We start from the raw sequence: 22981 nt of genomic DNA, 5'->3' as shown, positions 1-22981 counted from the left end.
TTTCATACTAACACATATACATAAAAGAGTTTAAGTTACGCACATATTCATTTTGCTATGGTTGCGAGAACCGGTTATGTTTTATACGGCTCCAAACCGACCCGTTTGTTTAAACAAGTCTCGCTTCTATTAAGCAGCTACATATATAACTTAACCCTATCTTATCCTGTTTTTCGACAAGCGTGTTTCTAAAGAATTCCATTCTACTTCAGCAGCAACGTCAACGGAGCTAACCGTTGTAAAAATTGTGTGCAGTTCGATGTATTTTTGGATTAAAAAGCAATATACCCTTCTAACCTAAATACTTGTTCACTTTTAGGACAGATAAATGTGTTTTTAATTATATGTTAGATTTTTTATACCGCATGTTTTAACTGAGTTATTCTACTTTTAATACTATTACTTTTCCATATAAAGTTTTTTGAATACCTTGCAAACGAAAAGATGTATCTTTTTTTCATGGCATATCATGTCAGTAATTTTTTGGCAATAAATAAGCTTGTGTTTGTTTCAAAGTTTAATAACAAAAAAAGGCTGCACATACCCCCGATTTTTTTAAGTGGTGATCAATTTTGTAAGATACTGATACCCCTATTGGGAAAAGGTGGCAACCTTGTGAAAAATTTAATACTATATCGATGTACTAAATTTGATTCAAATCGGTTAAGCCATTTCCGAGATGGTAGTGGATATACAAAGAAATATAAAAAGAAGGTGAGGTGGCAACCCTAAGCGGCAACCTTTCTTAAAAACGTCAGTAGAAATGCAGAGTAAAATACTTTTCGTTTGATACCCATATTGACATATCTCTTTTAATGTCAAAAAAATTACCCCGGATCCATCCGAAACCGGGGCTCCGACCCATAGTAACTCTGCGCGGAACACCGACAATTTACTGTCAAATACTTCTTTCATAACAGTGTAGTGAGACAACCACTTTTTGAACAGAAATAGCTGCTATTTTAGTTTTGGCCAGCTAGATTGATCAAATACCCCACCGTGCAACAGGTGAAGTAACCTATGTTGAAAGTAGCTGATGTTGAACGGTAAAACCAAAATTTCTACCTTGGTCTCATCCTGTTAGCACGTTGGCAGCGTACACAATAGTGTCTGGGGATGAGGGCGACTCGAGCCTTCATTCATTCGAGGCTTCGTTCACTCATAATGTTCAAAGACACCAAAATTAGTTAGTATCCCAAGGCACTAAACCGAGTGGCAATCGAGAGTTGAAGACTGTGTAGGAAAGGGAAGTAATTTATCCACACAAGATTTTGTAGTACAGATATTTCTTGCCGCAATCCGCCCTTTTCACTTTTTAAATAGGAAGATTTCTACTTAGTAAGTATGTGTAAGCTAGGTTTGGTTGAACTTGCCGGTCTGTGAGGGCTTGACATAGATTTAATGAGTCCATAGTACTACCAGAAGTTTGCTCAACGACCAAACTGAAAAACTATATCAAAAACCCGGACTTATGTTATAATACAACTTCGTCCTCTTAGCAAATACTAGGAATTTTTTAGGAGCTAAATATGCTACTTGTACAAAACATGATCGATTGTTTCCTTCCCCGATGATGCCTAATTTAAAATCATGCGACGCCAGAAAGCGGTTGTTGTTGTTGTAGCAATGTTTCGCCCCACCTAATAGCTGCCACCGATCACAAATTGTCATCAATATCCTCTAACGGGAGTCCAAGGAAACTTGCTGTTTCGACAGGGGTGGACCATAATGAAAGGGGCGTTAGAGGCGTTGGTTCCACATTACAATTAAGCGCAGTATTTTGACAAGCCTGTAGCTTCTTCCAGTGGGTAGTTTTTAGGCTTGGCGACCATATAGGGGAAGCGTAGCCCGCAAACGGCTGGCCAATTGCTTTGTATGTGGTAATGAGCGTTTCTTTGTCTTTTCCCCAAGTACTGCCAGCAAGGGATTTGAGGATTTTATTACGACTCTGCATTTTCGGAACAATTGCGGCTGCGTGCTCACCAAAATGTAGATCCTGATTAAACGTCACACCCAAGATTTTGAAGTGTAGGACAGTCGGTAGCATAGTCCATCGACGTAGATGTTCAAAATGGTCGACATTTGGGACGTCCAAGTTGTAAATATGGTCGCGGATGATTTAGTCGGTGATAATGCGAGGTTGCGCGATGCGAAAAAACTGGAGAGATCAGGGAGGTAGCCGATTATTCTGTTGCAAAGGTCATCGATCTTTGGGCCCGAGCCTGTCGCCATTATTGTGCAGTCATCGGCGTAAGAAACGGGTTTGTGTATGGAATATTTGTACGTAAGGGTGGCTGCTTGCTGTTTTTTGTTGTTGTGTGACTATTTACTATTCTGTCGAAACCCGCCTATGGAGGCAGAGGTAAAGGGCAGCCCCCACTCCGTTGTAAGGACCAGGTGGAAAACTATTTAAAATCCCTTGGTGTGACCAATTGGCGCCGATTGGCAGAGACAAGGACCGACTGGCGCGCCTTGGTGGACAGCCATAACCGTTTAAACGGTTAAGCGCCAATTAAGTAAGTACGATTATTTACTAACAGCATAGTGATGCTAATATACGCTACAAAATATTCCATTTCTGATGTGAATGTGCATCAAGTATTCTCTTTGAGCAAACCAAGGCAACCTGCCCATGAAGGCTAACCATAGTATTATTTTATAAATGCAAACTTGCTAAGCCACAGAACTCAGAAAATGCCGGTTTACATAACGGGTTATCTCCCCGCGAAGTTGTACGAAGTATGCTCAACACAGAATTTGGTTTTGGATGCAATCATCATAATAACCCCTACAGGGGCATAAGTTGGATGATGTGCCATCTCCAAGAAACATTAGTGGCTAGTATTATCAACTATATGGAACATGTTGGAACCGAAAGAATTAAGACTCCTTTTAAGCTTAACAAAATTTTGGCAAAGGTTGCACTCATCAATCCCTAAAGACCCGATTTTGCGGACTCTGTATTGTACATCGCTACTTTTGGACAGTTGCTTATCGGACCGAGTTGGTCAATCGAAAGAACGCTTTTCAATTAGTCGTCGTAATAGAGTTGTCTGCGTTACTAAGTGCCTTGTGTAGTGTTACTTTCAAACACTTTCACATGAATAACATTCAGAGCAGTCTTATGTCTGTTTGCTTATATGACGTGGTAAATCAATTTGTGTTTCAACACTCTTTGGTATCAATACAGAGAGCTCTAAATATTTTGCGCAAAAAATTTAATTCAGTTGAAAGTATTTGCAGTTTTTGGAAACAAAATCAAGGCTTTCAATAAATTTGCGAGAAATTTTTTTTATTAAATAGAACTAGTTTAGACTAAACGATTGGCCAAAAGCATTGAACTCGGTTATACCGACTGAATATTTCAGCAATGAAGGAGGCTGTTAGTCCGATCGTTATAAAATACCACCTACTAGAGCTTTAGTGAGCCATTAGAGCTCATCTGATCGGCTGCCCTATTGTTACTATGCAGGCGGTAGTATCGGCCAGCGGTTGAAAAGCTAAGGCAGCTGTTGTCAACCAACGGTTATAACATTCGAGTTGTTGAGCAGGACTGTTGCTAAGATCGGGGAACCAGAGAATGTCCTTCTTAAACATCTCGATGCTTACAGCCTTTATTGCCCCATGACAACTGGTCAAATATTAAACTTCCTTACTGTAACCAGCTTGACATCATCCCATCCACCGCTTGCTAAGATTCCCAGCCAGTTATACTATACCTATGAGCAAGTTCACCTATCCACCACCCTATATACGTATTTTGACACCATTCCTATCTCGATGGTAAAGGGAGCAGCTACCGACTCTAAGGAAAATGAAATGATACTCGACGGTATATTATGGATATGATATCTTTTGCCTCTATCAATCTCCCGCTTTTTGTCGCATTGGGTCAACTTTAAACAAGTTTTGTTGAAAAGATAAGTTAGGGGAGAGAGTGCTCTTACATCTGCTCTTATCCTTAACAAACCCCTTACCTTTACTCACAATAATTTTGTTTTCCGGGCGGGAATAATGCGGCAGGATTACGGGAAGAATACGGGATAGCCCTTTGCCATCAAGTACATACGAACATATCTTGCAGCCTTAGCTCCAGCCGATACCTATAATATCCACCGAATGTGTATACATATTTCATGGTTTAGCCAGTAGCCAACTTCTATCCATTCAGAAATAAATGCAGCCCATAGCTTCAAATTCCTCATGAAGTACATTGGTGGCCACAAGTCTGAGTAGAGAGGAAAGGATCCAATTCAACTAGATCTCCTCAACCATTTAGGCAACCATAGCCCCTCGATAGCTCACTTGTGGGTCTTGTTCACAGTGTGCAGAAGGCTACCTGCTTGAGCTCTTTGTTTTTCAATCCAATGAAAACCCCATTTTTGTTGATTTTCCTTTAAAAAGGCTAGCTACGATGCCCATAGACGCCCTCACAAACAGTTAATTTAAAAATTATTATTTTGCTCACTGGGTTACCGTTCTAAGCTGAGTTTTTTTAAGCTTCATTCTAAATGAGTCTCACTAGACTAGATAGATAGATAATTATTTGAGGATCGCACTGCGACCATTGGTCTATTGTGCCCTCACCTTCTTCACAGCCCCTCATCCAAGCAGACATCTCTGATGAACCCTAGAAGTTCACCTGGCTTGAGGGATTTAATGTGAGAATGCTCTGGCCATGGTGAGCCCATAAACTTAGCCCTGCGTATTAAGATTGCGTCACACTCCAGAAGGATATGATCCGCCGTATCCGCTCATCGATCACAAAATCGGCATGTGTTTTTCGATAGTATACCCAGCTTCTGCATGTGGCTATTTAGTCTACAGTGTCCTGTAAGAATAGCTGTTAGGATTCTTAGGTTTTCTTTCGAGAGGCCTATCAATGCCCTATATCGAGTTGTGCTGTAACCCTCTAACAGTAACTTCGATTGTTTCGGGCCTGGCATATTGTACCAGTGTTCTTGCCTCCTTTCCCTCTCTTCTACTAATAAACACCCCCTAATTTTGTGCGGGCCTACTGGCAGGAACGGCTCGGGACCAATGGATCGTGTCGTTACTGCCTCTTTGACCAGACAATCCACCTGCTCATTACCCTCAACTCCCCCGTGTCCAGGAACTCAGGCCAACAGTAACTCGTTGTGTGATCCTAGTCGATTTGGTTTTTCAACGCACTCAAGGACCAGTGTTGATTTTATTTCAAACGCCGAGATCGCCTTGAGGGCGGCTTGACTGTCACTGAGTATGGCGATTGTTTCATTGGAGTATTCGCTCTGAAGGTTCAGGTCAGCGCACTGGCTTATGGCGAATACTTCCGCTTGAAAAATGCTAGATATGCTCACTATACTAAATCCTTTTATAAGGAATCATAATTACTTCTAGAAATTTCACAGTGGGAGACCTTCGATCGAAATTCTATCTTCAGTCTAGGACTTGTATGCCATTTGAAAGCATCATTGGATCATTGAACGTCGATGCAACACATATTAATATTTAACTTCATTTCTCCCTTAGAATCAACTAGCAATTCAGGAAGTTCAACTTGCGGCGAAAAATGCTGCCGCTGACAAACTGATCATCATTGTGAGCGCAGAGAGTGAGAAAGTGAAACGTGAAAAGTCGACGGCTTTCGAAGAAGAGAAGCGCGTCCGCATTATCGAAGAAGATGTTTGCATGAAAACTAAACTATGCGAAGAAGACTTGCGTAAAGCTGAGCCTGCTCTAGTTGCCGCTCAAGCAGCCTTAAATACTTTAAATAAAAATAATCTCACCGAATTGAAATCGTTTGGCTCTCCACCCAAGGCTGTGGTAAATGTATGTGCCGCTGTTATGGTTTTATTGGCTAAAAATGGTAAAATACCACGAGATCGCAGCTGGAAGGCGTCCAAACTGATGATGGTGCGTGTCGATCAGTTTCTCTTTGATTTGGTCAATTATAATAAAGACAGTATACATCCAAATATTATTGAAGTGCTGCAGGACTATTTGAAGGTAAGTGGACAGTGGTGAACATTGTATTAAAATATATATAATCTTGAACTCTCTCGTACATGCACAGGATCCCGAATTTAGTCCTGAAAAAGTTGTGCAAAAATCGGTAGCAGCCGCTGGCCTCTGCGCCTGGGTTATCAACTTGCATCGCTATCATCAAGTTTTCCTTATAGTTGGCCCCAAACAACACGCTTTGCAGGATTCTCAGAGAGAATTGCTGCAAGCTCGTGAACGTTTGCAATATTTGAAATTTAAAATCAATGAATTCGAAATGAAGTTGGCCGGAATTCAGGCCGAGTTTGAGGAAGCTGTAGCTGCTAAGCAGATGTGTCAACGTGAGGCAGACAAAACGGCATTCACTATTGATCTGGCACATCGGCTAATTAATGGACTGGCCAATGAGAATGTGCGTTGGAAGGAGTCGGTTCAAAGGTAATGTGCAAATTTATGTGCAAAACGAGAGATGCGAGTTTCAGTTGATAAATTAGTTCCTTTATAACTTACACCTTGTGAGAACTTGATGTTAGTCGCTTAATTTTCTGCGGCGTTATTTTACTATGGTGACTAAGTCTAGTATAAATCCTGTGAACGTGTTGGTAACCTAAGCAAAACGGAAAGGAGATCCAAGTTTTAGTCACTGGCTATCAGGTTTTTGGCGGTTTATGGCGGAAAGGCGTGGACAAAAGCCTTCATAAGGGGCTGCAAAATTTCTAAGATCACGTGCAAAGCCTCTGATGTGTGTCTAATACAAAGTGGCCCATATCGCTGAAGAGAGAAGACTTAAGGCTTACGATGGGCATACTAACTGGACACTGCTATCTAGCGTCACATACTTACAAGTTAGGCCTCGTCAGTAACAACAGCTGTAGGAAGTGTGAGCTGTAGGAAGAAACGGTTGAGCACGTTCTGTGTTCGTGTTCTGCGTTCTCCAGATCAAGGCTCCAGCTGTTAGGGGCTGGAGATTTTTGCCAGTTCTCGAGGCAGCAATTAATCTAGCTCCTAGAAAACTTCTAGTATTTGCCAGGAGGAGTTATTCTATAACATTAGTCCTGCCACCTGAATGAGGTTCTTCCGTTTGATCGTCAAACAAATTCTGGTAACACTATGGACGCATTCACTCTATGTAAGGTCATTATTGACCGGCCAGTTCAACCTAACCTAATTATATAGTAAAAATGACTACCAACCTTTTTACCCCCCAGTTCTAAATCGCCTACTGATGCTCATAAACGGATAAAGGACGAAAAAATTTAAATATTACTTGAAAATTTAATGTGGACGACCAAGCCAAGAAATCTGTTGTTTCCTTGTATTGCAAACACACAAGGTACTTGCCTGGTTGTAAAAAATGGTGGTTAGGCTTATCGTTTTCAGTACAGACGGTCTAAGAAAGACGTTGTCTTGTTGGCACTTCAAAAGTTTGCAGCAGTACTGAACATAAAGCCTTCTGCCCAAAGGTCTATGTCATCCTTACTATCTTTGACCTCATCCCTAGTAAAGAGATTACTTTGCTGCAGCTTTATCTCTTAGCACTTATCACCTTTTTTAGTCTTTATTTTCCGTTTCTCCTTCCTATTCCTTAAATTTTCCTCTTCCTCTTACTCTCATCGGTTTCGTATTCGGAATAAAACACTCGCTCTAACAACCACTTCCACTGCCATCCCCACTCACACTTTCACTTCCTATTCCAATTCCTTTCCCACTCCTTATTAATCATCCGCTCCCACTCTCACCTTCTCCACTCCCATTCCCACTTCCACCCGCACTCAAACTTCCATACCTAATGAAATATCCTCGCCAATCCCCCTCCAACTGCACCTCACTCCCGCTCCCACCCCTACTTTCACTCCCACAACCAATGTCACTCTACTAAAACCATTTTCGCTGCTCAAGTCGCATACTCCGCAATTCGTACCAGCATCACATCTGCTTATCTTTCGATTGACCTTACTCAGCACACCAAGTCGTTTGCGGTTCTTGTCCTTAGTTTTTCAATTTCCCGTTACATAAATGCATTAACTTTGACTTCCGTCTGCACCAACAACACTCTTATTGATTTTTAAAAATCTTACATGTCCTATAAAGGTTGTATAGTTGAAAAAATAAATATCTACTTTTTTTCTTTGGTTTATTGCTGCTGGTGGTGCTGCTTACCAACTGACCTTTACTCTTCTTCTTGTTGTTGTTGGCAATAAGTAGCTTACAAGCAAAAACTGGTACACTACCTGGTGATATCTTGTTAATTTCCTCCTTCTTGTCATATGTTGGCTGCTTTACGAGGCGTTATCGGGAGGAGTTGCAACAAAAGATGTGGATGACGAGCTTTGCTAAAATTGAGGTAAGTACCTAAGTGGCGACTTCAGAAAAGAAAATCATCTTTAGTGCAGTGGAAAACTAAATCGCGTATTTTTTTAATCTGTTTCCTTTTTTCACCTTCTTTTTTGCATGACTAGCCTACGGTGCCTCATACAATTGATGTTGATCCTTTGACACTTCTTACCGATGATGCACAGGTTGCTACTTGGAATAATGAAGGATTACCGGTGGATCGTATGTCAACGGAAAATGCTACAATTTTAACACATTCTACACGTTGGCCATTGATGATTGACCCACAGCTGTAAGATGAGTTCATTAAGAATTTTGATTAGGTACCTATTATTTAAGTTAAGAGAGACGCTGCAGAAGCATGGATGCTAATAACATCATATAAAAGGGTTCTGGGAATATTCGAAAAAAGAAGGTTTAATGTGGTCATATTAATCGTTCCCAAGATGGTTGGGCTAGTACCTTTATGGAGCTTTGTTACCGGAACGTACCGGATCTCTATCCAGGGCGGGACAACAACAACAACAAGTGAGCGACCCTCACTCCTCTGGACGTTCCAGGCTAAAAGCGAGTTAATCATATTTAAGGTACTAGCCCGAACATCTCGGGAACGATTTAATATGGCCACATTGAACCTTGTTGGATGACGAAAACCATTTAAACGTTTAAGCGCCAATTAAGTAGGTAACAAACAGTAGCCCTCTGCACTCATACGACTTACACACATCGAGATCCGAACTTTGAATACTCCATCGCCGTTAGAGCACTAGTTTAGGAAAACTTGCTTCTACATGAGTCTGAATGGGAAGTGCTGTGGGACCCTCTTCGCACTGACTATCTTTCACTGACTTTTTTCGTGGATGTGTCTACAATAAATCTTGAAAATGTGAATAGATACAAAGAATCTAAGGAAGCTTTAGAGGCTGCCGCTACCGAGAAATATCCAAAGTAGAATTATAGACTCTATGCTACTCATCCGACCAACCACGCACGCTATTTACAAGGACCATAAATGTATAACCATTCAAGGAAGAATTTAAAGTAAGGATTACTTCTTTTTCTGTTTGTGGTACACATAGCGGGAAGTGAAAGATGCCAAAAACCTTGGAAAGCCACCAAGCAAGGCTGAGAGTCCTACTTATTACATAGAAAGCAAAAAATGCTTTCATCCCTTTCATATGAGACATTATGATCCACACCCCAAAAATCTCTTTTAAGATACAAATGGTGATGTATAGACTAACACCATGCAAATCAGCTATCAGCGTAGCCCATCTCGGATCTTATTTTCTATTATGAAGTCAGCATTAGCAATGTAACCGTACGTCTTAGGAACTGCGTCTAACCCCTGTGCGTACAACGTGACTGGCTTTCTTTGCAAATTTACTTCCTGAAGTGTTAGATGGAATACGGTCAGCAGATAAGTAAGGAACATATTCTTTAAGAAACTGACATATAGAAACAACTATAAATCTTCTAAAGGATGGTACAGTTCCGACAACTATTACAGCACTATCTGTGTCTACAGACCGGCTACCTGATAGGCCTTAGATTCAAGGAAAATAATATCCGAAATTGTACGAAAGCGGCATCAAAAGGGCAACGGAGCATTTCTTTCTGATAATATTTATTCACGTAAGATCGTTGGTTAGATAGCCAGAAGTCAAATTTCGTCGCTGTTTCAAGATCCTTTTACGGAAACTGTTAAGGGTAAAGGAGTGAGTCATCCCACTTCGACAATTGAATTGTTGGTATCCAGAGCTTCAAACAAAGGAACTTGCGTTTCTGAGAAAGGTTTATCGTTACTTCGCAAATTCAAAATTTCATTCAAGTACTATTTTGGCCATCTCGGATACTGTTTGATGCTATCTGTGGAACCTTTTAGATCTTGGGGTTATTGCGGGCATATTCGAGTTCCCCTAACCCACTGGATAGCTCCATAATACCATTTCTAATGGGTATTATAACGTTTTACATTCTTTTGAACTCTTATCTGATAAGACGCCTAACGCTTTGAAATACATACACTGAGCACCCTTTGTCTGATTTCAGCGGGCTTTTGCAAACGTGGACAGATCAAATTTATAAGTTAGTTAGCAATTTTATAATGTCTAAATAATTGTTCTCTTACAGTCAAGGCATCAAATGGATCAAAAATCGATATGGTGATGCACTTATCACCGTCCGTCTAAGTCAAAAAGGATTCCTCGATATTCTAGAAAAATCAATGGCCAATGGCGAACCAGTACTAATCGAACAAATAGGTGAAACCATTGACACTGTATTAGAGCCATTGCTGAGTCGAGCTTTGATCAAAAAGGGGCGCTACATCCGTATAGGCGGCAAAGAAATGGACTTCAATCCCAACTTTCGTTTACTGTTGCACACAAAACTACCGAACCCACATTACAAACCAGAAATTCAGGCACAAACAACGCTAATTAATTTTACAGTCACCCCCGATGGATTAGAGGAGCAACTACTTGCGGAGGTGGTGAAAATTGAACGACCCGATTTGGAACAAATGAAAATCGATGTAACGGTACAACAAAATAAATTCAAAATATCATTAAAAGCACTCGAAGATGAGCTCCTTGTACGTCTAGCCTCTGCAAGCACGAATGTCTTGAATGATCATGCGCTCGTCATAAATCTGGAAGCAACAAAACAAACTGTCGACGAAATTGAGCTTAAGGTGCGAGAGGCACACATCACAAGTACACAAATTGACGAAGCACGCAATATGTATCGTGCAGCAGCTAAACGTGCCGCTATTCTCTATTTTGTTCTCACCGATCTTAGTCGCATAAATCCCATTTATAAGTTTTCGTTGAAATCTTTCATGAATGTTTTTAAAAAGGCGATCGGCACAGCAGCGCAGAGCAAGCATCATGAGAAGCGCGTGCAAAATTTGGTTGCTTCGATTACGCTGCACACTTTCATATACACAATGCGTGGGCTCTTTGAAGCCGATAAGTTAACATTTACCTCGCATATGATCCTGCGTATTCAAAGCGCTGCTGGCCAAATTTCTAAGGATGAATTTGATTTCCTGTTGCGTTTTCCTCATGATCCCAATTTGTTGTCTCCGGTGGATTTTGTAAGTCGTAAAGCTTGGGGTGGCATCAAATCATTGGGTTCTATTGAACATTTTTATGGTATTGACAAGGATTTGGAAAATTATCCGAAGAGGTGGCGTAAATTTTTAGCGAGTGCGGTGCCAGAACGGGAACAATTTCCGGGCGAATGGAAATATCGTTCTCCCTTGCAGAAACTTTGTATTATACGAGCTTTGCGACCTGACCGCATGTTGTATGCGATGAGGTGAGTTAATGAAAGAGTTATAGGGAGGACTTGCATATATAGAGAAATATTTTCAGGAACAACTTGAAATATTGACTTTTGTTACTTTAGGCCGAAAATAATTCCCAAAACAGTTAATGACAAAGAACTGTCCTTATTGTTTGATAACAGGTCGTACTAAAGCATCATTTTCTGTGTTCTGTATCTTAAGACGGAATTTCACACGCTTTACAATTCCATTTTGCGAGGTGAAAAAAGAGGAGAGCCAAACTGCCTCATTGGCGGGATACAGCAGGTTAACCAATCGACAGCCACTGTCAGCAATATTTTTTTGATAGTCTTTAATACGCAGATAAACTGATGATGAGCTTACATTCGATGGAAGCAGGGGATGATGGAGACCCCTCCACCCATCCCCACACTTCCCTTGCTGTAAGGCTCAGATTAAAACGATTTGAATTCACTTGGTTCATCTGCCTTGTGTCTTATTTTGCCAGCGGTCTCGTCATAGTTAAAATGTGTTCTCCATACTTTTTTGACTAACGGCTTCTATGCGCTCTTGATCTCTCTGTTGTTTTACTCCCGATAACTTTTTTTGATGTCGAACTAAAATTTGATTTTCGGGCATTTAAAGATTGAAATCTTTTTTTGTCGTTCTTGATCCGTTTATCAGGAACTTGAAGTTATGCCTGACTCAGCGGAGTTTGTGTAAAGCCACGGGCATTGTTCTGATTCCTATTTACATAGGCATCCCTGATATTTCTACTCTAATGTCAATTTTTTTAACCTCACGTAGACATGAACCCTCATTTGTTCACGTGACTGCTGGTGAGGACGGTGGTGATAAGCCCCGCGAAGATGACCACCTAGCCTGGAGTTCAATCATACCTGCTTGCCGCCACTCCTCCTAACACCAACGACAACCCCAAACCCACAAACCTGGTATTAGAATTGTATTGCTCTACCGATTGAACTAGTCGGGCTTGCTATCATGCCGCAAACCACCTTCGCCTGACTCCAACAGCCAATTACACAAGAAGGCCTCTCAAGCTAAGGCCATCTTTGTTTCGAATTCTGTACATCACTAAGATATCAGACACTCCCTAATACTCGTGCTCTAGTTTCCGTCTTACTAAAATACTTGTCGAGGTTAAAATCCAAATTAACTTTATTTTTTTGTTTTCAGATTATTTGTCGAGATGATCATGGGCAAAGAATATACAAAAACCCAGACACCCATCTTTGCAGAAATCTTCAAAGAGATCAACGCCAGTACACCAGTTTTATTCATCCTCTCGCCAGGCGTTAATCCTATACGTGATGTTGAACAACTGGGTCAACAATTGGGCTTTCGCACTGACATGGATACACTGATCAATATATCACTAGGGCAAGGTCAAGAGCAATTAGCCGAAACGGGCGTCATCAAAGCCATGGAAAATAAGCAGCAATGGGTCGTACTACAGAATATTCATTTAGTTGTAAATTGGCTGCCGACGCTGGAGAAGCTTATCGAACGAATAGCTGCAGAGAATGAGATCAACACTGAACAACAAGATTCCAATTTTCGTTTGTTCATTAGCGCTGAGCCTGCACCTAATCCTGAATATCACATCATACCACAAGGTGTTCTAGAGTCTTCATTGAAAATTGTCAATGAACCACCCTCGGGTATGGCCGCTAATCTGCATAAGGCATGGGATAATTTCTCACAGGAGAGTTTAGAAACTTGCACACAGGAAGCCGAATTCAAATCTATACTCTTTGCGCTCTGCTACTTTCATGCTGTATCCGGTGAACGTTGTAAATTCGGACCACAAGGTTGGAATAAGGTTTATCCCTTCAATGTGAGCGATCTGATCATATCAGCAAATGTGTTGCATAATTATTTGGAAGGTAGCAGTCGCATACCGTGGGAGGATTTACGTTACCTCTTTGGTGAAATTATGTATGGTGGTCATATTACTGACGATTGGGATCGTCGTCTTTGTCGCACTTATCTCGAAGAGTTGCTACAGCAAGGGCTAATCGATGGCGACTTTGAGCTGTGCCCTGGTTTCGTCGCACCACCGAATCTGGACTATCAGGGTTATCACAATTATATAGATGAAATGTTGCCTGCCGAATCACCCGTGCTCTATGGACTACATGCAAACGCCGAAATAGGTTTTCTTACCAGCGCATCGGAACAATTACTTAAAACTATTTTTGAGTTGCAGCCGCGTGAATCTGAGCTAAGCACAAACTGTAGCGCGCCACGCGAGGAGCTCGTCAAAATTATGAGTGAAGACTTTTTGGATAAAATGCCAGATGAATTTAACTTACAAGCTCTATTGAATCGTGTCGAACGCAAGACTCCCTTTGTTGTTGTGGCGCTGCAGGAATGTGAACGTATGAATGCTTTGATATGTGAAATCAAGCGATCTTTGCGTGAACTTTTGTTGGGTTTGAAGGGCGAGCTAACAATAACGCCGGACATGGAACGGCTGGATCATGCAATTTTCTATGATTGTGTGCCGGTAACTTGGGCGCAATTAGCTTATCCAAGCATGCTGAGTTTGCAAACATGGTATGCCGATTTATTGCATCGCATCAAGGAGTTATCGGGTTGGCTTAATGATTTCAAATTACCTTGTACTATATGGCTGGGTGGACTTTTCAATCCGCAGAGCTTTCTAACAGCTATCATGCAAGAAAGTGCACGGAAGCATGACTTACCATTGGACCGTATGTGCCTCTGCTGTGAGGTGACGAAGAAGGAAAAGGATGATATAACGTAAGTTATTTCTTCAAATCTAAACTTGATACATAAATATTTAATTCTTAAAACTGCTCTCCATCTTTATTAACTGTCAAGACTCAGATATGAACATGTGATGGGTATGGGAGCCCGGGTGCTTTTATAAAAGACAGGGGAGTGTATTCTTCTTTACTATAACCGTCGCCAGCAAAGCGAAGACAAATTTTTCCTTACAATGCCATTCCATAAGAGCCCTTTTTGAGTCTATAGGATTTCCTAAGGCCCACATTTTTCACGTTTTCCCTGATTCTACATCTGCGCAGTCCATGTTATTCATTGCTTAGTCCTATCCGTCCTTCTTTCAATTCTGTCTGGCAATGGTGCTTGGCTGGAATACCTGGGGAAAATTCCAAATGAACATCAAAATTCTTTATAACATCGAGCTCCAAATTAATAATTTATTCGCTACTTCACAGTCATTTGGTTGGCCTTAATGGTTCTGGTCCTGGAGCATACCGGATATAAGTCCTGTAAAGGTCTATCAAAACCAATAATATTCCACAACACCTACAACAGGAACAATAATATATCGACGTCATCGGTATGACGAGAAACTTATAGGAGTTTTTGTTCGTCGAGACCAAACTAAGCCAATACTGCATACGAAGTTATCATTTTTGCCCTTAGACAAAGCAACAGTCCAAGACAGCATCAAGACAGCAGTACAAACAAATTATGACGTTCTGTTCTTTACAAAGGATTTCCATAACCGTGCCCTGTCTTGCACGGTTCACTCCTATAATGACTTACAGGTCGTTTCCGGAGTCTAAAATGGGCAAAATCTATACTAAAGCCCTGGATAAGGCCATTTATGAGCATTGTATAACCATTTTTGCCTTTTCGTGTTATGCTCCCACCACTCCCCCTGCGAATAATGGTCTAGAATATATCCGCCACAGGCATGCCGGGTGTAAGTGGCGGCCCTAAATGAACGAGTACCCAATCCAAAGTGCGGTGTATTTACTCAAAGGTAGCAAACTGCGACGCTGTGAACCTCTTGCGAGACCCACCATAATATTGTGACGAATATTAGCATCACTAAGCGATACTATCATCACTAAGCCGATACTAAGCAGCCACTCGTATGTAGATAAACAAATCAATCATCATTTACACACATGCATACAAGGCAGCGGAGAGATACTTACAAACGCATGTCATCATCAGCCGACGTATTACTCACATATACACGCATATAGCTACAAACTACAAATATACATGTATATGGTGAGTAACCAAGCATGGAATTCACGAAATTACTAAACCTTAGAGGAAATGGGTGAACAAGGAAACCTAGAGTATAAAAGCAACGTAAGCTGAGGCATGACTAGTTTTTATTTAAGCACGCTATTGGTTGTGAAGTATAAGTGTTATTGTGAAGTACTTTCAAAGTAGTCTATTAAAGACCATTTTGCATTATTGAATATTGAAGTTATTTATTCAACAGTTTAGCGTTTCGAACGTTAGCAGAAGGTTTGGAATAAGCGGAATTTCCCAAAATTCGTTACAATATTTAATACTGCTGTCGCGGTAAGCTGGAAGCCAAGTTATCTGTAATATATTGTATTATTATATATTTGTACACAAGCCGCATCTCCAGCTTGTGAGGGGTGGTTGTGGTTACCTCATATGAGGGGAGAGTTCACCCATAGATCCGCTCTGAGTAGATCACAAAAATTTTCGCTGGGTTTACCTTCCCCCAGGGGGAATTCGGTCTTGATGCTTATCTCAAAAACCGCATTCATTGAAAACTGATCCTGAAGTGCAGATGAAAACGTTGATCACATCCTTAAATGAGGTCAAAACGAAGTACATACTTGCTGTCATCCAATGAAGAATCGGCGCATTCACGATTTGGCAGCCACGTCACTTTTGACCGATAAAAATTCATGATTTTGAGGGATTTCTCTATTTGGGAATCAGCATTAACTATGTCAGCTTAGAAACCAAACGGAGAGTAACTCCTGCCAACAAATGCATACGGATAAAGACGTTCCAGCCAAGAAAGTGAAGGAAGACTTGAACTCCCTTGAAGCTCCCAAGTGGTATCAGTTATCGCGAAACAAGGATAGCTGTCGTGACTTGTTATCAAACAGCCAAAGTCGCTTAGGCCATTAAGCCCCAATTAATGATGATGAAGTATCTTAAATATTATTTATGGTAATGTAGAACTGCTATTCTTTCGGTCTTTAGGACATTCGCATTGAGTATTTATCACGAATGTTTTACGTTTGTGATCTTTTAAAGTTCTTAGATATCTGTGATTTTTAAAGTTCACTTTGTTTATTACGCCCAGCAATTTCTTGTCGGTTCGAAAAGGCTAAGGAGCTTCAAGCTAGAGACTGATGTACTTTAACCAAAGAGGATAAATATAATTTACCCTCTTTGCTTTAACAACTGTTTGTCTCAAATTGACCTACAGTTTCCTGTAATAACCATAACAACACACAATAGAATTGTGTCATATGCATATTTATTGATTTTCGTATGTATATATTTCCCAATTCCGAAATTTCCACTCCAAACATACAAACGCACATTTATACACCTTCTAATACGTCTCGACATCTTTGTCCTGCAGGTTGCCCCCAATGGAAGGCGCACTGGTGCATGCTCTGTACTTGGATGGTGCCAGTTGGGATTGTCAGCTTAATTCAATTGTACCATTGCCGCCGAAAGAGTTGCTCTGTGCCATGCCGGTGATTTATATAAAATCTATTGTACAGGAAAAACAGGAAGTGCAACGAAGCTATGAGTGTCCACTTTACAAGACAAGGTAAGAATCAATTAATACATACTTACATACGTACATATGTATGCTTGAATTGGGTAGAGCAAACTTAAATTTTGCAATCAGCAGGTATCTAACCGAACCACCACATTCAGCATAAGATATGATGCACTTTCTAACTTTTTACTTACATGCTAGAATAGATCGTCGTCTAATTCGCATTTCACGGTATATCACTTGTTTCTCCCAACTCAGTAAATGTCTTCCCCTTACGCTGCTATCAAGTTGGGCTATCAATAGAACTAGTTTCTTAAAATGGCCTACCCAGTATGTTTATATCTGGGTTAAACAATTGAAATGAAAAGTTCTCTTTTGATAAACGAAAACCTCGGTCATCATTATCATTCCTGCAGGTCTTAAAGCTGCACTTATCCGTCAGATTTTCTGATAAAATTTGTAAGCATTATTCCTATTAACCTGCATGCTAAATTGCAAAAAGACTACTTCGCAATGGAGGCTGCATGAAGCCACAAAACAGGGACCTCGGCACGCTGCATAGCGGAGTATTATCACCTCTGCCGTGGACGCTGGTCACCAACGGATATGGGCTTGTTTATTAAGAGGTATAAGGTTTCTAATTGGACTTGGCTTAACCTAGGGGAGGTGACCATGGGGGAGAAAACGTGTATTAAATGTATATATGTCGTTGGATGTCAACGTGGAGGAGATAATGAAGAAGGCATCGACGACATTCCAGACTGAAGCAGCAGACCATACGTTCATAGTAGTATAGCATCATCACATATTAGACGATCCGACTACCGTATTTCATACCTGCGCTTGGAAGAGGCTCTTGGAGTCACACTAAGATTGGTTGGTTGTGGCAAGGGAGACCAAATGACGAAGCAGTAGAAACACTGGAGGAAAGTAATTTAAACTGCAGCCGCATCAACTTTTGTATTGACAGACAAGCAGCAATTATGAAAATAATCTCACATAACACAACATCGAATAGTGTGTTAGGATGCAAGCAATACCGGGAAAGTGAGAAATGTGTATATTGGGTCCCGATTATTAGAGAGTAAATGGAAATTAAAAATTGGATGAGCTGGCTATAAAGGGCGCGTCCCTTGAAGCTTGTACCGTAGACGTCGCAATCAGATTAAGCAAGATTAAAAGAAGGCTAAAGTTGCACATAATCGACAAAGCAGGAAAGGTGTAGATCAAAGCGTGGAGCTGCAAAGTGTCGAATATCTAAAAGCCTGAGATTAACAAACTTTCAAGAAGATACTTTATGCTGAGCATTCTGACAGGCAACTTTCTTCTAGCGTCACGTGCTTTTACATTAGGCCGTGTCAGTGGTAGTCAGCATGTGTAGAAAATGCGGTTTTCAGGAGGAAATGATCGAGCACGTATGGTGATCATGACCTCCACTCGCAGGACTAAGGCTGCAGCTGTAAGTAGCGGCACAGCTATCACATCTAGAAGCAGCAACTAGTATAGATCGTAGAAAGTTTCTAGTATTTGCCAAGAGGACGAAGTTTTGTTGTTAAAAAGGTCTTGGTTTTTGAGAGAATTTTTCAGTTTGGTCAAAATGGACTCATTTAGTCTATGTGAAGTTCTCACGGACCGGCCAGTTCAATCTAAACTAACCTCCTTTTCTTAAATAAGTTCTTCTAACTTAGCGTTCTCTTCCCTTTTTGCGTCACGGTTGCGCTCATATGCACCGCGCGTTTATGTGCAGCTTAGGCCTATTGGCAGCGTGCTACCTCTCCAGATCGGCGCCAGTCCTCATCGTATCTGATATTTTCCCGACCATGGCTCGATTGTAGTGTTAGCCAAGAACTATTAAGTTCGCTTCTTCCGATCAAATGACCACCAAGTTGATCTCATCATATTAGGAGATGCTACATTGCGGACGTAATGAATTTCTCAATTTGACTTTAAATTCACGAAAAACGCGTCGGATTGTGGTACTTCTTCGTCGACTCAACTTTACGATTATTTCGAGAACCGCGCTTCAATGCGAGTGTCTGGGTGTGACTCATTCTTAGCAGAGAGCAGCAATACTTCCCCCAGCGGGTTAGGGGGTTAGAATATACCCGCGGTAGGTATGCCTGTCGTAAGAGGGGCTGTGTAGCGCAACCCTTCAGGTTGCCAGCGCAATATACAGCTTCTCCAAACCCAATTGTCAACCTCACCTATCCGCGGCGAATCCTGTTTCACTAACAGACGAGGCTCTGGCGACCCCAAGCTCCTCATGGAACTTGGGGGTGGGGAGGGAGGGAATGGCCTGAAGGTTCCCGAGATGGTCGGGCTAGCACCTTAATGGTGCTGTGGTACGGGAGCGTATCGCATCTGTATCCGGCAAAGGACCATCACATCGATAACATTCCCCAAAACCTTCGTGGAGCAACCTTATCACTACAACTACAACAACAACAACAAGCAGCAATACTTGGCGGCTAACCATTCTCCCACAACAAACTTAGCCCTACAAATACGCTTAATTACATAGCCGCTTTAGTCGTCGTAGCAAGAGCCTTTAAAATTGGTTCTGAGCTTGCCCTGACCAACGCATTTCTTATTTCCTATTTTTATATAAGTTCTTTGAAACTACCCTTGGCTTCTTTTTAGCCATTCGCTCGAATATTTTAGAAAATCGTTATAAATTTAGGAATAAAATAAATTCTTATCAATTTCAGATTACGAGGTAGCACATACGTTTGGACTTTCAATTTGAAAACGCGTGATCGTCCCGCTAAGTGGATTCTTGGCGGTGTGGCTTTACTATTACAGTCTTAAGTATGCGACAACTGAGAGTCAAACATCACCTAAGCAATATTGAATTACTCGTAGTTCTTAAGCTAACAGTTAGCTATATCATATCAAACTAATTATGTATATACTCAGATGCCTAGTTTCTAAACTCTAGTTAAACGTGAAGCTAAAAGCCAAGCCACAATAAAAATTTTCATATAACTGCGTTGAGCGTAATCTTATGCATGCAAATAACATTGCCACAATCACGCAAGAGGTTGCATTTGTAAATATAAAGGAACTTCAGACTTAGCAATTGAAGCATATTTCGCCCTGCCCAGTCGCGAAGCACTGTTATAAACATTCTCACTACACAAAAAATTAAAAGATGATAAAAAAATGTTAAGCACTACCTTTATATAAATGGACCAAAAATAGAAGGCAATTTTTCCTTTAATACAGACATAATCTTGTTGAATTTTGACTAAAAAACTTTAGCAATAGCTCTTGTAAAAGAATTTTGGAATTTAAAACTATAAAGGTGGAGATCAGTCTTTCAATTTAAGGCAAACCATGTACTGGGGATTAACTAATTGATTATTTAAAATTTAAGCACGCCCTCTACCTTTATAATTTGAAATCCCACAATTCTTTTACAAGAGCTATTGTTAAAGTTTTTTAGTCAAAATTCAACAAGATTATGTCTGTATTAAAGGAAAAATTGCCTTCTATTTTTTGGTCCATTTATATAAAGGTAGTCCTTAAAAATTTTTTATCATCTTTTTATTTTCACTTTTTTAGTGCTGTCTACAAAAAGGCATTTGGAATTTTGGGTTCTAACTCACGGCTCAAGTTTCAAGTCTCTAGATCACCGGGAAGTTACTTAAAAATCTATTGCAAAATTCCCCTCGTTTTTTAAGGATTTGCAATTATCTTGACTAGCGCACCACCTAGCGGAAATTTGTTTTCTATAAGTTGTATTGTCACTAGGCCTCTAACTACTGTGTTGTATCTTATTCCAAAAAGACAACTGCCACATACTTTATCTACAAACTAAATACTAAATCTCTTAATCGTTTTCAGAAGAGTAAGGACTTGGGTGTAATTTTTAACTACAAACTCTCTTTTTCTAGCACCACTGACTTCGTTGTTTCAAAATTTGTTGCAATGGTTGGGTTCAGTAGACGTAACACCAGTGACTTTAAGGACTCTATGACGTTGAAGACACTTTATATATCCTAGGTTAGAAGTAGTCTGGAAAAGTGCTCAATAATATGGAATCCTTTCTATGAATCTAACTCCTATAAAATTGAGAGAGATAAAAAAATGTTTACAAAAATTGCTTTACGTATGCTTCACTGGCCAGACGGCCTCCCATCATATAGCAGCAGGCGAAAATTGCTTGGCCTTCAGGCTTTGCATGGCAGAAGAACTTTTATCTCACTCATGCTTACGTATAATGTAATAAACTTTAGCACGAATTGCTCTGATTTATCTGATTTGTTCATTCCATATATTCCACTGCGTGATCGTCGGCATAATAGATTATTTATCGAAATAACGCATAAAACGAATTATGCTATGAATGAACCTATAACTAGGACTATACATCTAGCAAATCGATTCAGTAGTTTTCTTAATTTTAATAACAGCTTATATAAGTTTAAGCTTGAATTTCTTTCTATTTTTAACTAGTCTGTAACAAAGCATATAGTTATCGCCATGTAAGAATTGAAGTAGATTATGGTCAGAGCAAAGCATTTATCAAACACCAAAGGCATGTGAATTGGGTGAATCCAATTTCAACGAGTTGTGTAGGCAACCGTCTCAAGGGGTTCCCAGCGCAATATACAGCTTATCCAGCCCAATTGTCAACCTCACCTACCCGTGGCGAATCCTGTTTCATTGGCAGCCGAGGCTCTGGCGACCCCAAGTTCCTCATGGAACTAGGATGTGTGGAGGACGGGATGGCCTAGAAGGTTTAATGTCATATAAATCGTTCCCGAGCTGGTCAGACTAGTACCTTAATAGTGCTTTGTTACCGAAACGTACCTCATCTATATCCGGCAAAGGACCATCAAAGCCTTCGGGGAGTGTGTATATCGTTAATGCAACAACAACAACAACAACAAAGCATGTACTTTTAGACTGAATGAATTAAAAAAGTAAATAAAATGTGCGCAAAAAGAAAGGACTAGTAATACAGATTGATATTACTGACTGGTTGACTTAGCAAATTTTTTTTTAACAGCTGACGAGTTAACACATTTACACATCATTGCAAACAGCACGTATTTAAAAATTAAAAATTAAAAAATTTGTTTGTTGTGATCGATGTATTTTGAATTCAGTTTTAAAACTGCATTAAAATACAGTTTTTCAAAAAAAGTGACTTACCACATTTCCACATTAAGCTAACGATATGTAATATGATATGAAAAACTGCTTATGTGACGGGGCTTTTAGTTCTCTTATTGTGCACCAACTAAATGTTAATACACTTTTGTTATTATCTAATTGTTATTTGCACACGGTTACTATGTCAATAAATATTAAATAAATAAAAAAAACTCCACTCTCCTGCTGGGGTGACTTCAACGACATGAACGGACGTTGCGATACCACACGAGATGATGGTGACGTTAACAACATCACATACTTAAAGACTTGTTGGATAGCAACTATGTAGTTTCGAATAAGACCGGTCTCTTCTTGAGATTCTAGTGAGCCGAGGCTGAAATATTCTTGCTTAATCCTTGCAAATCTAGACAGTCAAGCATGAACTGTCTCGCGAATTCCACCTCGTCATCGTCCATACAACTGCAGCGAGAGGGGTTTTGCGAATGGACTTTCATTGGACAGTAACACGCCAAAAGCCCAAACACCATTGGTAGATGAGTCTTAGGGAACACAATAATTTCAGATCGCATGATATCTTCTTCCTGCCGGAATAATCTCTTTGGTGCACAAGAGGAAGGTCCGTTCGCAAAACTCGCTTAGCTTACACGAGAGCCATCTATAGAGGAGCGACCACAGGTGGCCATGGGTAGTCCGTGTTCCCTACAGCCATC

The 22981-nt window shown here is 40.5% G+C and overlaps 1 protein-coding gene across 1 annotated transcript in view; it reads left to right on the top strand.

Moving 5' to 3' along the window:
* The window catches only part of LOC137240782 (dynein beta chain, ciliary), a 119818-nt gene extending 99614 nt beyond the window's left edge, over window positions 1-20204 (top strand). Inside the window, exons 30-37 of the mRNA XM_067767512.1 lie at window positions 5512-5988; window positions 6056-6420; window positions 8188-8326; window positions 8442-8608; window positions 10450-11640; window positions 12806-14395; window positions 17001-17195; window positions 19856-20204. Coding sequence (XP_067623613.1) covers window positions 5512-5988; window positions 6056-6420; window positions 8188-8326; window positions 8442-8608; window positions 10450-11640; window positions 12806-14395; window positions 17001-17195; window positions 19856-19955 — 4224 coding nt within the window. The 3' untranslated portion in view covers window positions 19956-20204. The remainder of the gene's footprint in view (window positions 1-5511; window positions 5989-6055; window positions 6421-8187; window positions 8327-8441; window positions 8609-10449; window positions 11641-12805; window positions 14396-17000; window positions 17196-19855) is intronic.
* The last annotated feature ends 2777 nt before the right edge of the window (window positions 20205-22981 follow it).

This window comes from Eurosta solidaginis, chromosome 1 (assembly GCF_040869045.1).
Source record: "Eurosta solidaginis isolate ZX-2024a chromosome 1, ASM4086904v1, whole genome shotgun sequence".
NCBI classification, from domain to species: Eukaryota; Metazoa; Arthropoda; class Insecta; order Diptera; family Tephritidae; genus Eurosta; species Eurosta solidaginis.
This window is presented reverse-complemented; position numbering and strand designations above follow the sequence as displayed.